Source organism: Heteronotia binoei, chromosome 11 (assembly GCF_032191835.1).
Source record: "Heteronotia binoei isolate CCM8104 ecotype False Entrance Well chromosome 11, APGP_CSIRO_Hbin_v1, whole genome shotgun sequence".
NCBI lineage: Eukaryota > Metazoa > Chordata > Lepidosauria > Squamata > Gekkonidae > Heteronotia > Heteronotia binoei.
Genome location: NC_083233.1, coordinates 77,027,314 through 77,043,884, shown reverse-complemented (window position 1 = coordinate 77,043,884; position 16,571 = coordinate 77,027,314). Strand labels below are relative to the sequence as shown.

The 16,571-nt window shown below is 47.4% G+C and overlaps 1 protein-coding gene across 5 annotated transcripts in view; it reads right to left on the bottom strand.

Moving 5' to 3' along the window:
- The window catches only part of PITPNM2 (phosphatidylinositol transfer protein membrane associated 2), a 269,886-nt gene that overhangs the window by 171,438 nt on the left and 81,877 nt on the right, over window positions 1-16,571 (bottom strand). For all 5 annotated transcript variants that reach the window (XM_060250129.1, XM_060250131.1, XM_060250130.1 and 2 more), the window contains exon 2: window positions 15,883-16,057. In XM_060250129.1, the coding sequence (XP_060106112.1) occupies window positions 15,883-15,960 (78 nt within the window). In that variant the 5' untranslated portion in view covers window positions 15,961-16,057. The remainder of the gene's footprint in view (window positions 1-15,882; window positions 16,058-16,571) is intronic.

The window sequence follows — 16,571 nt, the reverse complement described above, 5'->3', positions numbered from 1 at the left end:
CTTAACTGGGAGAACCGGGTTTAATTCCCCACTCCTTCACTTGCACCTGCTGGAATGGCCTTAGGTTAGCCAGAGCTATCGCAGGAGTTGTCCTTGAAAGGGCAGCTGCTGGGAGAGCCCTCTCAGCCCCACCCACCTCACAGGGTGTCTGTCTCCTGAGAGCCAGTTTGGTGTAGTGGTTAAGTGTGCAGACTCTTATCTGGAAGAACCGGGTTTGATTCCCCACTCCTCCACTTGCAGCTGCTGGAATGGCCTTGGGTCAGCTGTAGCTCTGGCAGAGCTATCCTTGAAAGGGCAGCTTCTGGGAGAGATCTCTCAGCCCCACCTGCTTCACGGGGTGTCTGTTGTGGGGGAGGAAGAGAAAAGGGATTGTAGGCCGCTCTGAGACTCTGTCCTTGAAAGGGCAGCTGCTGTGAGAGCCCTCTCAGCCCCACCGACCCCACAGGGTGTCTGTTGTTGGGGAAGGAGACAAAGGAGATTGTAAGCCGCTCTGAGACTCCGATTCAGAGAGAAGGGCGGGGTATAAATCCGCAGCTGTCGTTGTCTTCTTCTCTCTTCCAGACTGAACATTCCCCTCAGCCGTTCTTCATAGGGCTTGCTCTCCAGGAGCAAATTTAGATGCCTTCTATGAAACTGGGGATGCCTACAGACTGTGCTACTCAGTGGCAGCAGACGAAAAACACCTGCGTGTGGAAGAAGCAGAGATTTGCCATCTCTCAAGCCAGACAGACCAAGCAGCAGCTCCCGCAATCAGGGTGGGGGAGAAGGAGAGACACTTCCCACAAGCAATACCCAAGCAGGCAAGCCCACCTGGGCTCAAATTTTCCACTTCACCCTCTTTCTAGAGCTGCTAAGGGGGTTGGAGCACTTTCCCTATGAGGAAAGGCTGAAAAGTCTAGGCCCTTTCAGTTTGGAAAAGAGACAATTATGGGGGACATGACAGAGGTTTATAAAATTAGGCGTGGGATGGAGAGAGTCAACAAAGGGCACTTTTTCTCTCGCCCCCAACTACTGGAACTTGAGGGCATCCAATGAAGCTAATGGGCGGTAGGTGATCAAAATGTGGAATTCACTGCCGCAGGATGTAGTGATGGCCACACAGCTTTAAAAGGGGATTAGACAGAATCATGGAGGATAAGTCCATCAATGGCTACGATCCATGATGACTGAGGGGAACCTCCACATTCAGGGGCAGTCAACCTCTGAATCCCAGAGCCAGGAGGCAAGATCAGGGGAAGGCCTCAGCCCCTATGCCTTGTTGGTGGCCCTCCAGAGGAACTGGCTGGCCACAGGGTGAGACGGGATGCTGAACGGGACAGATCACGAGTCTGATCCAGCGGGGCTCTTCTTATGTTCTTAAGGCTTGAGCCCAATGAGGTAGCAACCGTGCTCACTTTCAGCAGCTGGGGATTCATAACAGGTGGGATCAGCAAAGCAACCCCTTAGTTATCATGTCTTTTGTTGGTCTCCAAGTTTAATGCTGCCAGCAATTCAATGATTTCAAATGATGAGAATTTACAGAGAGCATTTGTGCCATGGGTCTGGAAGATTCTCCTTCCAAACTATAACATAGTGGGTTCTATGCACTGAAGAGGCGAGGTGGTAGTGATAACAATCTCTTTATTGAGTACAACATGGTAGGTGGCTGCACTAACAAGATTGGAGAATGGAGCCCGCTGTGTCATGAGCCCTGAAGAGGAGGAGCTGGAAGGGTTAACAGACCTGGAAGAGTTGCCAGCCAGTTCCTCAGCTGAACAAACAGCAGCTGGCCCATCAATCACTCTCCAGGCACCAGTGTCAGCTGTTGACGATCAATCTCCTCCAAGCTCTCCTCCTCCCATCTCAAGAATTCGAAGCAGGCTCTGGAAAGAACTTTCAGAGTGAAGACAAGAGGCACGCCGATGCTTCAGATCTCTCAGCCCTGAGTTCTAGCAGAGTCACTGCCACCCAGGGAGCAGGGTGATTGTTTTTCCCATATAACTCCCACCCAGGACCTGGTAACCTTGTGGAAGCAACAAGTCTATTCTCTGGCATCCACGCTCCTTCCTGATTCCTGATCCTGACCTGCTTGATTTCCTTGGCACCCTGACCTTTTGGCTTTTGGACACTGACTTCTGATTCCGGTTTGTGATTCCGCATTGGTGACTTGGCTCCTGCTTGAGTTCCTGGACTTTGACTTTGGACTGGCTTTGGACTCCTGCCTGCCTGCACCCTGAGAACGTGACACGCCGGGCCAACTATATACAACTCTGGGTTACCGCGCTAGCATGTTATTGGGTCATTCAAACCAGCAGGAGGCCTGTGATTGGAGCAGGGCAGTCCAGGTTTGGATCCTACTGTCCATTGTTCCTAAGTCCCCAAACTCAGTCCATCAGGCTTCAATGAGCCAGGCAGAAATACCATTGTTGACAGCTTAACATTGGCTCTCATACGTAACACAAACATCATCCAACCTTCAGCATTTTCTACAGATGATATAGAGCAGGGGTGGCCAAACTGCGGCTTGGGAGCCATATGTGGCTCTTTGACACATATTGTGTGGCTCTCAAAGCCCCCACTGCCCCATCGGCTGGCCAGTTTGGTGTAGTGGTTAAGTGTGCGGACTCTTATCTGGGAGAACCGGGTTTGATTCCCCACTCCTCCACTTGCACCTGCTGGAATGGCCTTGGGTCAGCCATAGTTCTGGCAGAGGTTGTCCTTAAAAGGGCAGCTGCTGTGAGAGCCCTCTCAGCCCTACCCACCTCACAGGGTGTTTGTTGTGGGGGAGGAAGGTAAAGGAGATTGTGAGCCGCTCTGAGACTCTTCAGAGTGGAGGGCGGGATATAAATCCAATATCATCATCTTCTTCTTCTTCTTCTTCATCTGTCTCTTTAAACCACTTCCCCAAGCCAAGCCAGCCAGCGGCTTGGATAATCCATTTCAAGTTAAACTTGCATTCTTTCCACCTCTCCCTCTTTCCTCCTTTCCCCATTTTCCTTCCCCATCTTCCTTCCTTCCTTGCGGCTCTCCAACGTCGGACATTCACATCTTGCGGCTCTCCGACACCTAACGTTTATTCTATGCGGCTCTTGGGTTAAGCAAACTTGGCCGCCCCCTGATAAAGAGCTTTTCTGTTGCTTCAACAAATAAAAGCTACTTACTCATACAAAATATATATTTAACATTATTGCTTTATAATGAGCCTCCATTTTTGTTGTATTGAGGTCATTCCCTGCCTCAGCCTGCATTGGTATTGGTGCATTATAAATCTAAACGCATCAAAACGAAGTAATTGCATCCATTAATCAAGTAAAGCTTTCAGCCCCGGCCGTATCTCATGTCTTCCCATGGCTTTTGGCCATCTCTATTACCACGATAATAACCTGAAGCCTGTAATTACAGCTCCATCATCATGGGAGAGGCAGTCGAGGGCCAAGGAGGTATTAGCCGTTGCCCTAAACATGTAGCCGTCACTAAAAACAGAAGCTGCCCGTCGAGACTTCCTTTCCCCTCCAAGGCCTAGAGCAGAACAGCTTGTGCTATGCCCTTCTACGTTTCCCCTCGCCACACAAACAGCAATCAGTTAGAGATCCAGGTGGGCAGCCGTGTTGGTCTGAAGCAGCAGAACAAAGCAGGAGCACCTTTGAGACCGACAGAGTTTTTATTCAGGACGGAAGCTTTCGTGCGCACGCAACCCTTCTTCAGCCGAGGAACGAGGTACAGCGAGCAGAGCTACAGAAAGCTGGTGGGGTTTAGAACGCAAAGCGGTACAAAGTTAAAATCCAATGGCAGAACAGTAAAACGAACAACTTCGGAAAAGAAGAAGAAGAAGAAGAAGAAGAAGAAGAAGAAGAAGAAGAAGAAGAAGAAGAAGAAGAAGAAGAAGAAGAAGAAGAAGAAGAAGAAGAAGAAGAAGAAGAAGAAGAAGAAGAAGAAGAAGAAGAAGAAGAAGAAGAAGAAGAAGAAGAAGAAGAAGATGATGATGATGATGATATTGGATTTATATCCCGCCCTCCACTCCGAAGAGTCTCAGAGCGGCTCACAATCTCGTTTACCTCCCCCCTCTCACAACAGACACCCTGTGAGGTAGATGAAGATATTGGATTTATATCCTGCCCTTCACTCCGAAGAGTCTCAGAGCGGCTCACAATCTCCTTTCCCTTCCTCCCCCACAACAGACACCCTGTGAGGTGGGTGGGGCTGGAGAGAGCTTTCCCAGCAGCTGTCCTTTTAAGGACAACTCCTGCAATAGCTATGGCTGACCCAAGGCCATGCTAGCAGGTGCAAGTGGAGGAGTGGGGAATCAAACCCGGTTCTCCCAGATAAGAGTCCGCACACTTAACCACTACACCAAACTGGCTCTCCTTTGATCTGGGTCGCATTAGCGTGGGAAACCAATACAACAGTCACAGGTCAGAATGGGAGAATGTCTGTTAATTATTCCATTGCTAATAAGCCCGGGTCAAAATGAGGGCATTTCTTTCCCTGAAGTTGTGGGGAAAAGCAAAGAACCGTGATGACGCAAGATTAGATATGACGTAAAAGAACTAGATTGGGGTAGGCAGTTTTGTTTAACCGGGGGGGGGGGGGAAGGGGCACATGTGAGTCTCCATCCACTTCCGGGCTCCAAGTTTGACACCAGCTCTTCCTGTTTGCAGCCTCAACCCCCCGCCAAAACGGGTATAGACCATTGTTCCCCCTAAGCTGAGTTAGTGTGAGCTAGCTCACAGCTTTCTTTAGCACCTGGCTCACATTTTGGTCTTCGCTCAGGAAAAATGGCCCCAGAGCAAACTAATTTACACGGCAGCTCACAACTTTAATGCCAGTAACTCACAAAGTAGAATTTTTGCTCACAAGTCTCCACAGCTTAGAGGGAGTATTGGTGGAGACCCAGATGTGGTCCACTCTGTGGATCTGGCCCCCTGTTTGTCATTTGCCCTTCTCTCAGCCAGGTGCACAGTTGCTGTTGGTGATCGTGCCTTTAAGGCAACAAACAATAACTGAAGTCTCTAATCTCACCTCTGATCTATCCTATCATCTTGGGGAAAAAGAAACAAAGATGCCGGACATTTTGTTTAAGACAACTCGAAGGAAAATGTCTGCCCACGCCCTCTTCCCCCCAGTCTAAGCTGTTACCAAAGAAGAACACGCACCATAAAATGTTATAAAAAGAATGCAAAGAGAGTCCTGGAGGAACTCTCTGGCTGCCCCACAGAAACTCAAATTCTCTACCTTCTAGATCAGGGGTGTCAAACTTGCGGCTCCTATCAGCCCACCCCCCTCAAGCAACTGGCTCTTGTCTGCTTCCTTCTCCCTCTCTCTTGCTTCCTTCTGCATAATAGCTTGCTTTGCAAGGCTTGCTCAATTGCACAGGAGCTACAGAGCAAAGCCTCTATTTTCTCCATTGGCTGAGGCTCTGCCCTTGGGGAGGAAGGGAAGCAGAGCGTGTTTTCCCAGGCTCTCTCAATCATACAGCAGAACTACTGAGCCAAGCCCTCTTCCTTCTAGTGGCTGAGGCTCCACCTTATCATGGTCCCCTAGGGAAGGAAGGAAAGAGCCAGAGCTTCCTTTGCCCAGTTCCCTGGATCCCATGGAAGTGATACAAAGAAAGCACCTTTAAGACCAACGAGTGCTAACATTTTAGCATGTTTTAAGTTTTTAAAAAATATATATTTAATTGTGTTTGTCTGTGTCCTTTATAAAGTTTATATTTCTGCTACTTAATCTTAAATAGGTACACACGCGGCTCGGTCCGACATAGCTCAGCCCAACCCGACATGGCCCGGCCCAACAAGGTCTCATTTACGTTAGATCCGGCCTTCATAACAAATGAGTTTGACACCCCTGTTCTAGATTCAGGTGGGTAGCCCTGTTGGTCTGAAGCAATCAAACAAAATTAGAATTCGGCGGCACCTTGAAGACCAACGAAGTTTAATTCTGGGCACAAGCTTTTGTGTGCATGCACACTCTGAATTAAAACTTCGTTGGACTTAAAAGTGCCACTGGACTCAAACTTTCTTCATTCTAATGCAATGCTCCTGGCTAAAATGTACTGTTGTGTAAGGGCAAACCAACGAAATAGTATCTATCGGGATGTTCAGAGGAACAGAGAATTAAAAAAATGCCAACAATGAAAACGGCCCCATATTCTCCTACCAGTACATCCACATGGCTTCCAGTGGAGAAACTGGATGTACTGTTTCCAGACACCTGATCTCTGTGGCACACATGTTCAGGACGCTTCTGCTGTGCCAAGAAAAAGTGTCGTTGGCAAGAATAACTGCAAGATCAATGGAGGCCGGGAACAATGAACTGGCCGCACTGCCACTCCATCCCAACACAGTTAAGGAGACCTCTCTGCCAGCAGCTGACAGAACCCTACTGCCGGCCTTCTCTTAATGGGAGGCTAATTGCTGAGATGGCTGGGGTGGGGGGGAGAGAATTTTATTTAAAGCAGTCCTTTTCTCCCTTCCTCACAATACAAGAACTCATGGGCACTCCATGAAATTGCTGAGCAGTCGGGTTAGAACGGATAAAAGGAAGTCCTTCTTCACCCAAAGGGTGATTAACACGTGGAATTCACTGCCACAGGAGGTGGCGGCGGCTACAAGCATAGCCAGCTTCAAGAGGGGATTGGATCAACATCTGGAGCAGAGGTCCATCAGTGGCTGTTAGCCACAGCATACTGTTGGAACTCTCCGTCTGGGGTAAGTGATGCTCTGTATTCTTGGTACTTGCGAGAGGCAACAGTGTGAGGACTTCTAGTGTCCTGGCCCCACTGATGGCCTCCAGATAACACCTGGGTTTTTTTAGCCACTGTGTGACACAGAGTGTTGGACTGGATGGGCCATTGGCTTGATCCAACATGGCTTCTCTTACATTCTTATGTGACACAGTGTTGGACTGGATGGGCCACTGGCCTGATCCAACATGGCTTCTCTTATGTTCTTACTTATTATATTCTATTTATAGCTCACCCTTTCCCGAATGGGCTCTGAGCGGGTAACAACAATCAATAATACTAAGAAAATCAGATTTATATACTAAAACAATATAACAGTCTAAAAACAAACTCTAATTCCCACCAACTACATGTATTTCAGCTCACTGTACCCTATCCCCTCGTCTGAAGAAGTCTGCATGCATACGAAAGCTTACATTCTGAATAAAACTTTGTTGGTCTTCTTCAAGGTGTGAATTGACTCCTACTTTGTTCGACTGCTTCAGACCAGCACAGCTGCCCACCTAAATCTACCTAATTCTGCAATCGGTGGTAGCTGCATATTCTGAACTTTCAATTCCCATTTTAAAGTTGCCACTTGGGTGGCAGGCAATGTTCCCTCTAAGCTGAGTCAGCGTGAGCTAGCTCACAACTTTTTAGCCTCCGGCTCACACATTGTCTTAGTCCAGGAAGGATGGTCCCAGAGCAAACTAATTTATGCAGTACAGGCTCATAGCCAGAAAATTCCAGATGGGGGGGCCCATGGGAAAAATTTTGGATGGAGGCCTCCCCCCCCGGTGGCCACTCTGGTGGCCCCGCCCCCCTCCACGCGGCACCTCCCCCTCCCTCCTCACCAACGCGGTGAAACAGGGAAGAGCGGGCTTCAGGGGTTCTTTCAAGACGGGAAAAGCTGCTCCAAGGCCAGCAGTTCCTACGCCGGCTTTCCAGCGCGCTCAGGACCTTCAGCGCTGAACTTGCTGAGCGCGCCTGAAAGCTGGCGTATGAACTGACGGCCTCGGAGCGGCCTTTTCCGCCGGTCACGTTACCAGCGGAGGGGGGGGAAGTCTTGAAAGAGCCCCTGAAGCCCGCTCTTTCCTGTTTTGCCGCCTTAGTGAGTTGGGAGGGTGGTAGGGAGGCGCCCGCAGAGTGGGGGCCGCCAAAGCGGTGCGGAGAGAGTGGGGTCTGGGGAACGGAGGGGCCATAAAGGTTGAAGGGGGGTTGCCCCCCCGTGGCTACGGCCTGATGCAGTAGCTAACTTGCTTTAGTGCCAGTAACTCATGAAGTAGAATTTTTGATCACAAGACTCCACAGCTTAGGGGGACACTGGAGCAGGACTGTGCCTCTTCTATCCCTGAAGCCCGCTCTCCCCTGTTTCGCTGCCTTGGTGAGTTGGGAGGGTGGGAGGGAGGCGCCCGCGGAGTGGGGTGGGGGCCGTCAAAGCGGTGAGGAGAGAGCGGGGGCCAGGGAACAGAGGGGCCATAAAGGTCCAAGGGGGGTTGGGTGGGTGGGGGGGCCTGATGCAGTAGCTAACTTGCTTTAGTGCCAGTAACTCATGAAGTAGAATTTTTCCTCACAAGACTCCGCAGCTTAGGGGGACATTGGGGCAGGACTGTGACACAGATACAGTCGGTGCCTCAACTCTTCTGTCCCTAGACACGAGCCCTACCTGTTTTGCACCGTTTCCTGCTCTAGTGGTTGCTTTCCACTAGAAGAAAGAAGTGAAGATCCAATGACCTCTTCAGAAACTCGATGAGGTGGCTTACGATATTAAATTAATAACTTAAAACAACCAACCCCAGGCAGAAAAGCATGGCTTTTTTTTGGAGCAGAAAGCACAGGAATGCAGTTCCAGCTGTCTTGGTGTCAGGGTGTGTGTCCTAATATGCAAATAAGTCCCCCTGGGCTTTTCCTGCAAAAAAGTGTGAAACAACAGTGACATCAGGAGGTGTGACCTAATATGCAAATGAGTCCCCCTGGGCTTTTTCTGCAAAAAAACCCCTCTGCGTGAAACAATGGTGACATCAGGGGGTGTGACCTAATATGCAAATGAGTCCCCCTGGGCTTTTTCTGCAAAAAAACCCCTCTGCGTGAAACAATGGTGACATCAGGGGGTGTGACCTAATATGCAAATGAGTCCCCCTGGGCTTTTTCTGCAAAAAAAACCCTGCGTGAAACAATGGTGACATCAGGGAGTGTGTCCTAATATGCAAATGAGTCCCCCCTGGAATTCTTCTACCAAAAAAGTCCTGCACAAAAGCATATCAGAATCCATCATATAATAGGTGGGATACAGGCCACAGACCAGGGCCCCCAAATCTTTTTGAGCTGCTGCTGAAGCAACATTTTTAAAAATACAGAAGCCTTGCTGGGGGAAAGCCCCATCTGACTCCACCCACCTTCTAAAAACACAGAAAAGGTGTCACCGTGTTGGGGACCCCTGCCACAGAATTAAGAAAACAATCACAAGTGGGATTAAACTCTGTGACGGAACCGGCCCGATTCCGCCTTCAGACCCGGTTTCAACTCCCTTTTGAGTTGCCAACACCTGAAAGGAGCTTATCCTCTTCCCACCACTAGGGCACGCTGCCACCACCTGCTCAATTTAGGGGTTCCTGACCGAGAGGAACAGGACTCCCAATCCCCCTTGCCAGTTCTGTGGCCTCAAGGTCCTCTGCCAACCCAGCACCCGGTTAACACAGAGACCACAGTCCTTCTTTGGGAGACCCCTGGAGGATTGGCACCCTTGCCAACTGTATGCCTTCCCAGGACTCCCCTCTAACAGTAGTGTGGTCTAAGGCAGTTGGGGAACCTTGCGGGTACAGAGGGACTACCTTTTAAACAAATAAAACATTTATGTAAAACAAGAAACCGTTTACAGGTATTCTTAAATACAGGGTGAACAGAAGTAATAAATGAAAGTAGGGATAAATGCTCCTTCTTTCCCTAATATATAACTGGCCCTGACCGTACCATCCAGAACCAACTCCCCAGTCCCCAAGACTCAAATCAAACTCTCAACAGTCAGCTTCCCCTAACAACTTTTAACTGCCTGTTTCCCTCCAAAAACCTCTAATATGAAACCCAGTTTTAACTCCTGCAGCCTTCTGGGAGACCAGCCTGGAAAAGTTCCTGTCTCTCTAGGAGGCCTCCTCAGAAGTGCTGCTTCCAGACAGGAGGGGAGGGGGAAGGAGGAATAGACCACGCCAAAGCCTTGCCTAGAGTTTGATAGACTCCTCTAGCCAACTCCCAGACAGGCACGGGCTTAAAATGGTGTTTCTCCACAAACTCAATTAAAAGGCTAGGACCGCAAAGCCAAACTGCGCCACATGTTTTTGGGTGAATGGAGTCTTGGTTCCGTGGACAGCAGCTGTGGGGAATAGGGTTGCCAAGTCCAATTAAAGAAATATCTGGGGACTTTGGGGGTGGAGCCAGGAGACATTGGGGCGGAGCCAGGAACAAGGGTGTGACAAGCATAATTGAACTCCAAGGGAGTTCTGGCCATCACATTTAAAGGGACAGCACACCTTTTTAAATGTCTTCCTTCCATAGGAAATAATGAAGGATAGGGGCACCTTCTTTTGGGGCTCATAGAATTGGACCCCCCAGTCCAATCATTTTGAAACTTGGGGGGGTACTTTGGGGAGAGGCACTAGATATTATACTGAAAATTTGGTGCCTCTACCTCAAAAAACAGCTCCCCCAGAGCCCCCGAAACCTCCAGATGAATTCCCCATTGTACCCTATGAGAATCGATCACATAGGGAATAATGAAGTGCTCAGCCGACGTTTCCCTCCCCCCCACCCCATTTCTGGCGACTCTGAAGCGACGGATTGGCATCTCTACCGGAGAGCTGCTGCCAGTCTGAGTAGACAATACTGACTTTGATGGACCGAGGGTCTGATTCAATAGAAGGCAGCTTCATATGTTCATATGGTCACAGCTGAATGTGGAGGAATGGGGAATCAAACCTGGTCCTCCCCGATTAGAGTCCGCTGCTCTTAACTGCTACACCAAACTAGCACAGTTTAAGACAAAGATCTTAAATGGCGAGCAAATTAAAAGAAGGGGCACATACACAACTATAATGTCTCCTTCAACATATGTATAGCACCAACAGTGTGGCAATAGAGACGCTTGTTACTGTTGGCTTTCAAGCGCAAGATAGAAACACATCTGTTTTTAAAATCTTTTTTGCTTCTTCTGCTAGCTCTGCTTCCCCGGCTGTGTTTAGAAATGTTAGCATTTAAATTGTTCTCGTGTATCTGCAGGCTTTGAGCGTATACATTAAGAAGTCCAAGACAGAGAGACCGACAGACAGAAGGACCCAGTGCGTTCCACTGCTCAGCACGATCAAGAGGTCACCCGTCCGAATTCTCCAGCATGACCTTCCAAAGGGAAACTTGCAGATGGAAAATGTTGGTATTGACAGAGTCTAAAATCTAATAAAGGAAACCAACTCAAGTCCAGATTTGCAAGCAAATGCAGGGTACATTAAGTCCACTCTTGTAATGTAAAATTAATTCTAATTGATGGAAGCCGTTACGCGCTCCTTGCAGAATGCCCAGCCGCCCAGAAGGCAGTCGGCCAAGGTGCTGAGAGCGCCCTGAAGAGAGAAACAAGGGAGGGAGGAGGGGAGGGGGATGTGACAAATACTTCAGAAGCTACAATTAATCCTACATCAGCATTTTGTACACTTTCAACCTCAGCAGGGGATTCCTCCAGAGGAGAGGCGATGCATGAAAAAGAGATGATTCATTGCAACCTTGCATGCCCACTGGAACAGATGAGCAAAGAGCTATGCACCAGAGAACTGGTCCTGTACATTTTTATCATTTTCACCTGGGTTTTTAAACCAGATACTATTTTAGGAGAGGAAAGGCAGCAGCCTCCCTTGGCTTCTGGTTGTACTCAAATCAGATTCAAGGTCACTTATTGCAGCAAAAGTACTACAAGGAGCTGGAGTAAGCATAAAAAAACTGCCTTGCTGAGTCCATCAAGTCCGGCGCTTGTCTACCAACAGCAGCACACCAGATGTCCCTCATTTGCAAAAAGAAATTTGGAGCAGAAGAGATGGGCCGTGCAGCTATAAACCTTCCCCTAGGCTCCCATTACCTTTATAATAAATAATAATAATTTTTAACTTATATCCCACCCTCCCTGCCGAAGCAGGCTCAGGGTGGCTTCCATGGCATAAAATGCAGACGTTACAATAATACAATAATAAAAATACACTAATTACATAGCAATTATATATTACTCCATTAAATGTACTGTTACATTAAAACCATCTAATTAAAACCATCAAATTTAAAACCAACAAATTAATTTACCTTCACCTTTAGGCTACCATTTTCCTGCCTGCAGATTTTCTCATGTGAATTTGCTGGGAGGTAGGAACCTAAGGGGGGGGGGGGTTATTTGAAGTGGAAAAGGGGTACAGCTCCTAGTGGTTAAGTGCGCGGACTCTTCTCTGGGAGAACCAGGTTTGATTCCCCACTTCACATGCAGCTGCTGGTGTGACCTTGGGTCAGTCACAAGTTCTCTCAAGGCTGTTCTGCTCAAAAGCAGTACTAGGAGAGCTCTCTCAGCCCCACCTACCTCTCACAGGGTGTCTGTTGTGGGAAGGGGAAGGGAAAGGAGATTTGTAACCCCTCCACCTCCCTCGAAGGTTCCTACCTCCCAGCAAATTCACATGAGAACATCTGCGGGCAGGGAAATGGGGGCCTAGGGGGAGGTTTATACCTGCATGACCCAGCTTTTCTGCTTTTCTGCTCCAAATTTCTTTCGTTAGCGAAGGGCAAGGTATAAATCCAATCTCCTTCTCCTCTTAATTCCCCCTCCTAAAGCCACTGTACTATTTAAAAAAAAATAGGGGATCAGGGTTCAATTACACACATCCAGCACTGCCATTTAGTCCCTGACTGTAATATATGTTTAAAAAGGAAAGGTAGTCCCCCTGTGCAAGCGTCAAGTCATTACCGACCCATGAGGTGATCTCACATCACGTTTTCTTGGCAGACTTTTTGTTACAGGGTGGTTTGTCAACGCCTTCCCCAGTCGTCTACACTTTACCCCAGCAAGCTGAATGCTCATTTTACCAACCTCGGAAGGATGGAAGGTCGAGTCAACCTTGAGATGGCTAACTGAACCCAGATTCTGCTGGGATCGAACTCAGGGCGTGAGCAGCTTTACCACTCTGCATCACGGGGCTCCTGACTGTAATATACTTTATTATATACCCCAGCAGGGTTTCCAGCTCCAAGTTGGGACAATTCTGCAGATTCTGGGGGTGGAACTTGGGGATGGCTGGGTTTGGGGAGGGAAAGGAGCTCAGCAGGAATGTAATGCATCGATTCCGCTCTCCAAGGCAGCCATTTTCTCCAGAGGATGATAAAACCTAGAATTTCACAATGAAGAATGAAATCAGCAAAAAACGTGGGAAAACAACGAAAGAATCCTGAAAATACTTAACAATTCAACAATATATATTCAACAGAAATTCAGCACTGTTACAATACAATTCATTACACTTCTACAAAAGTTCATTCTATTCTACAAAGAGAGTTAGTGCTGTAATAAGCGTTTCGTTGGATGATGGAATGTGGGAAGAGTCTCTAAGACAAAGGAATCTGAAACAGTATTACAGGCAGCTTTACTGTTGAGGCTTATTTTGACCCACTATTTTCAACAATTTCACAATTGATGAAAGTTTCAATTTAACATTTGCATGATTGAAGAAAGAATTTCTAGAACTTAAATCGTCTGCATTCGAAATTCGGACCGCACTAGCACTTTTTCCGCGGAGTCTATGAGAGCTTTAAAGTCAAGTAACTGACACACACAAGTGGAGAGTCTTGTCATGAACATTAATTCTGTCTCTGCACATTGCATTAGTGTTATATGAATTTTTGTAGAACAGAATGAACTTTTGCAGAAGTGTAATTAATTGTATTGTAACAGTGCTGAATTTCTATTGAATATATATTGTTGAATTGTGAAGCATTTTCAGGATTCTTTCGTTATTTTTCCACATTTTTTGCTATTTCATTTTCTCCAGAGGAGCAGATCCATGTTGTCTGGATAAAAATCATCATATGACATCATGTGTAGTATAGCCAGGAGATCCCAAGATTGTCTGGCAGACAATCTTTTAGTGTTATGAACCACTAGGTGGTGAGCTAGACTTGTTTTGGGGGCTGAGAGAACATATATGAACACATGAAGCTGCCTTATACGGAATCAGACTCTCGGTCCATCAAAATCAGTATTGTCTATTCAAACTGGCAGCGGCTCTCTGGGGTCTCAAGCTGAGGTTTTTCACACCTATTTGCCTGGACCCTTTTTAGTTGTATTGAACCTGGGACCTTCTGCTTACCAAGCAGATGCTCTACCACTGAGCCACCGTCCCTCCCCTAATTAGAGAGCTCTGAAAGAGCTGTAACTGACCCACGGTATCCCAGCTGGCTTCATGTGGAAGAGCGTGGAAACGAGCCCAATTCTCCTGAGTAGAGTCTGCTGCTCTTAACCACTACACCACACTGGAGATCTGTTGTAATTCTGGGAGATCTCCAGGCCGCACCTCAAGGTTTGGCAACTAAACAAGGGAAACACAGCCAAGGTTGAGAAAAACGTAGTGAAAATTTACTGTGCAAAGTAATTGTGAAAATTACTGTGATAAATTACTGTGCAAAGAACAATTACAACTCGTGTGACACAGTTGAATACAAGTTTGCAGTATACGGCCAACGAAGACAACAGTCCTTGAATTAGGCGTAGAGTTAGAAGAATGAATCAAAGGTTGTTTTTCTGTTGATTGTCCACATATACGGATTCAATAATCTTTGTCATCTTTGTTGGTCCAGTATACTGCAAACTTTGCATGTTGCATACAGAAGTAATTGCTATTTAAACCCGCCAAACCTTGCATGTTTTTCTTATAATAATAATAATAATAATAAATTTTATTTATATCCCGCCCTCCCCGCCGAAGCAGGCTCAGGGCGGCTAACAACATCCATAAATACAATACAATAATATATAGGCTTTAAAATTAACATTATTTAAAAGCAATTCAATTCACAATTAACTTAATCTGACAATGACAGTGATGTTCCTGGCGCTATTTCTGTCCGTTTACATGATAGCGAAGGTCCCTAAGCAAAATCGTGTTGGCGGATCCATTTATTTAACAATCATAAATCAGCAGTCCGTAAAAGCCAGCTTAAAAAGGGGTGGTCTTGCAGGCCCTGCGGAACTGGTCAAGGCTCCGCAGGGCCCGCACCTCCTCCGGGAGCTGGTTCCATAGGCATGGGGCCACGATGGAAAAGGCCCGTGCACGAGTGTTCTGCAGTTTGGCCTCTTTTGGTCAGCTTGTTCTTCCCTGCTGACCTCAGTGCTCTCTGGGGCTCTTAGAAGTACTGTTGCTAAAAAGTTGATTGTGGTGTTTTCCCTTTAAATGCCGTTAACATAAATACTCAATATATTGCAGAGTGCGATTAAGCACTGCTATAGTGTTTGTGGAGAGTGTGTAATTCTTGTATTAAACTGTGTCAGGCGAATTGTAATTGTTCTTTGCACAGTACTTTTTCACAGCCGCCTACGTTTTTCCCCACCTGAAGGTTGGCAACTCCAGAACTCAAAAGCATGGAACCGGGACCTAACTGTGTCCCAGAAGAAAGGCTACAAGAGCAGAAGACAAAATCACCAACATCATGACGAATCACTCTCTACTACTAACTGTGTCTCTTTATACAGGCTTATGAGCCCGCCGTTGAATTTTTCATAGTTAATACGTTTCCTCCCCTCCCAGTACAATTTTTTATTATTATTATTTAAACATCTAATTTAAATGCAGTAGAAAAGATTAAGAGGAAATAATCATAGCACATTTTTCAGGAACATATCATCTATGGGCAAAGCCTTGCGTATACGAACAAGCCCTCCTGAGAAATTACATGCTAACTTATGCACAGGTTCGGTCTTTTAGAAGCCATTTAATCACTTCTGCCCACTCGCAGTCATTCCTGAGCTGCCAAGTGGTAATAAAGAAATTCTGTGTAACTCCAAAGATTATACACTCCTAGTGCACGTTGGCCCAAAATAAAAAATATATATCTTACTTATCTTGTTCTCTGCAGGGGGTTTCGGAGGGAAACATGTCAACAGCAGTGTAGGTACCAACCTGTATCATGTACAGCTGGGCAATCCTATACTCTTCCACACTCATTGGAAGCGGAATCCGATACTCCTTTATAAGCATCTTGAAATCCAAGCTGGCCCTTGGCCCGGTCAGAAACGAAATCCAAAGGTAACTACCGGAGGTTGATTAAGTAACAAAGCTGGTGCAGGGGTGCCCCCTGAAATAAAAGCAAAAAGGGGGGGGGGAATATGCATTTATTATTTTTTTCCATAATTACAAATGGGTAACTGAACAAATTTCACTCTGAAACTGTGGTCCGGAAGAACTAGGCTTGCCAATCCCCAGGTCCCAGCGGGGGTTCTTCCACTTTCCCAGGCTCCTTCCCGCCCCCAGCTAGCTGGCCGGTGGGGGAAGCCCCGCCCCCACAGCCCCCATGTGACTTTCCACCTCCGGAGGCTTCAGTCTCCAACTGAAAGGCTTCCGCTTGGGATGGTGTGTCTGTAACTTTGAAGAAGTTGGCGGCAACTCGTGAGTAGAGAGGCCAATCCCTCGCTTCAGAGTCGCCAGAAATGGGGGGCGGGCGCGGGGGGAGGGAAATGTCTGCTAGGCACCTCATTATTCCCTATGTGGAGATCGATTCTCATAGGGTATAATGGAAAATTGATCTGGAGGTATCGGGGGCTCTGGGGCAGAGGCGTCACTAGGGTGGGTTGCACCCTGGGGTGTAACTG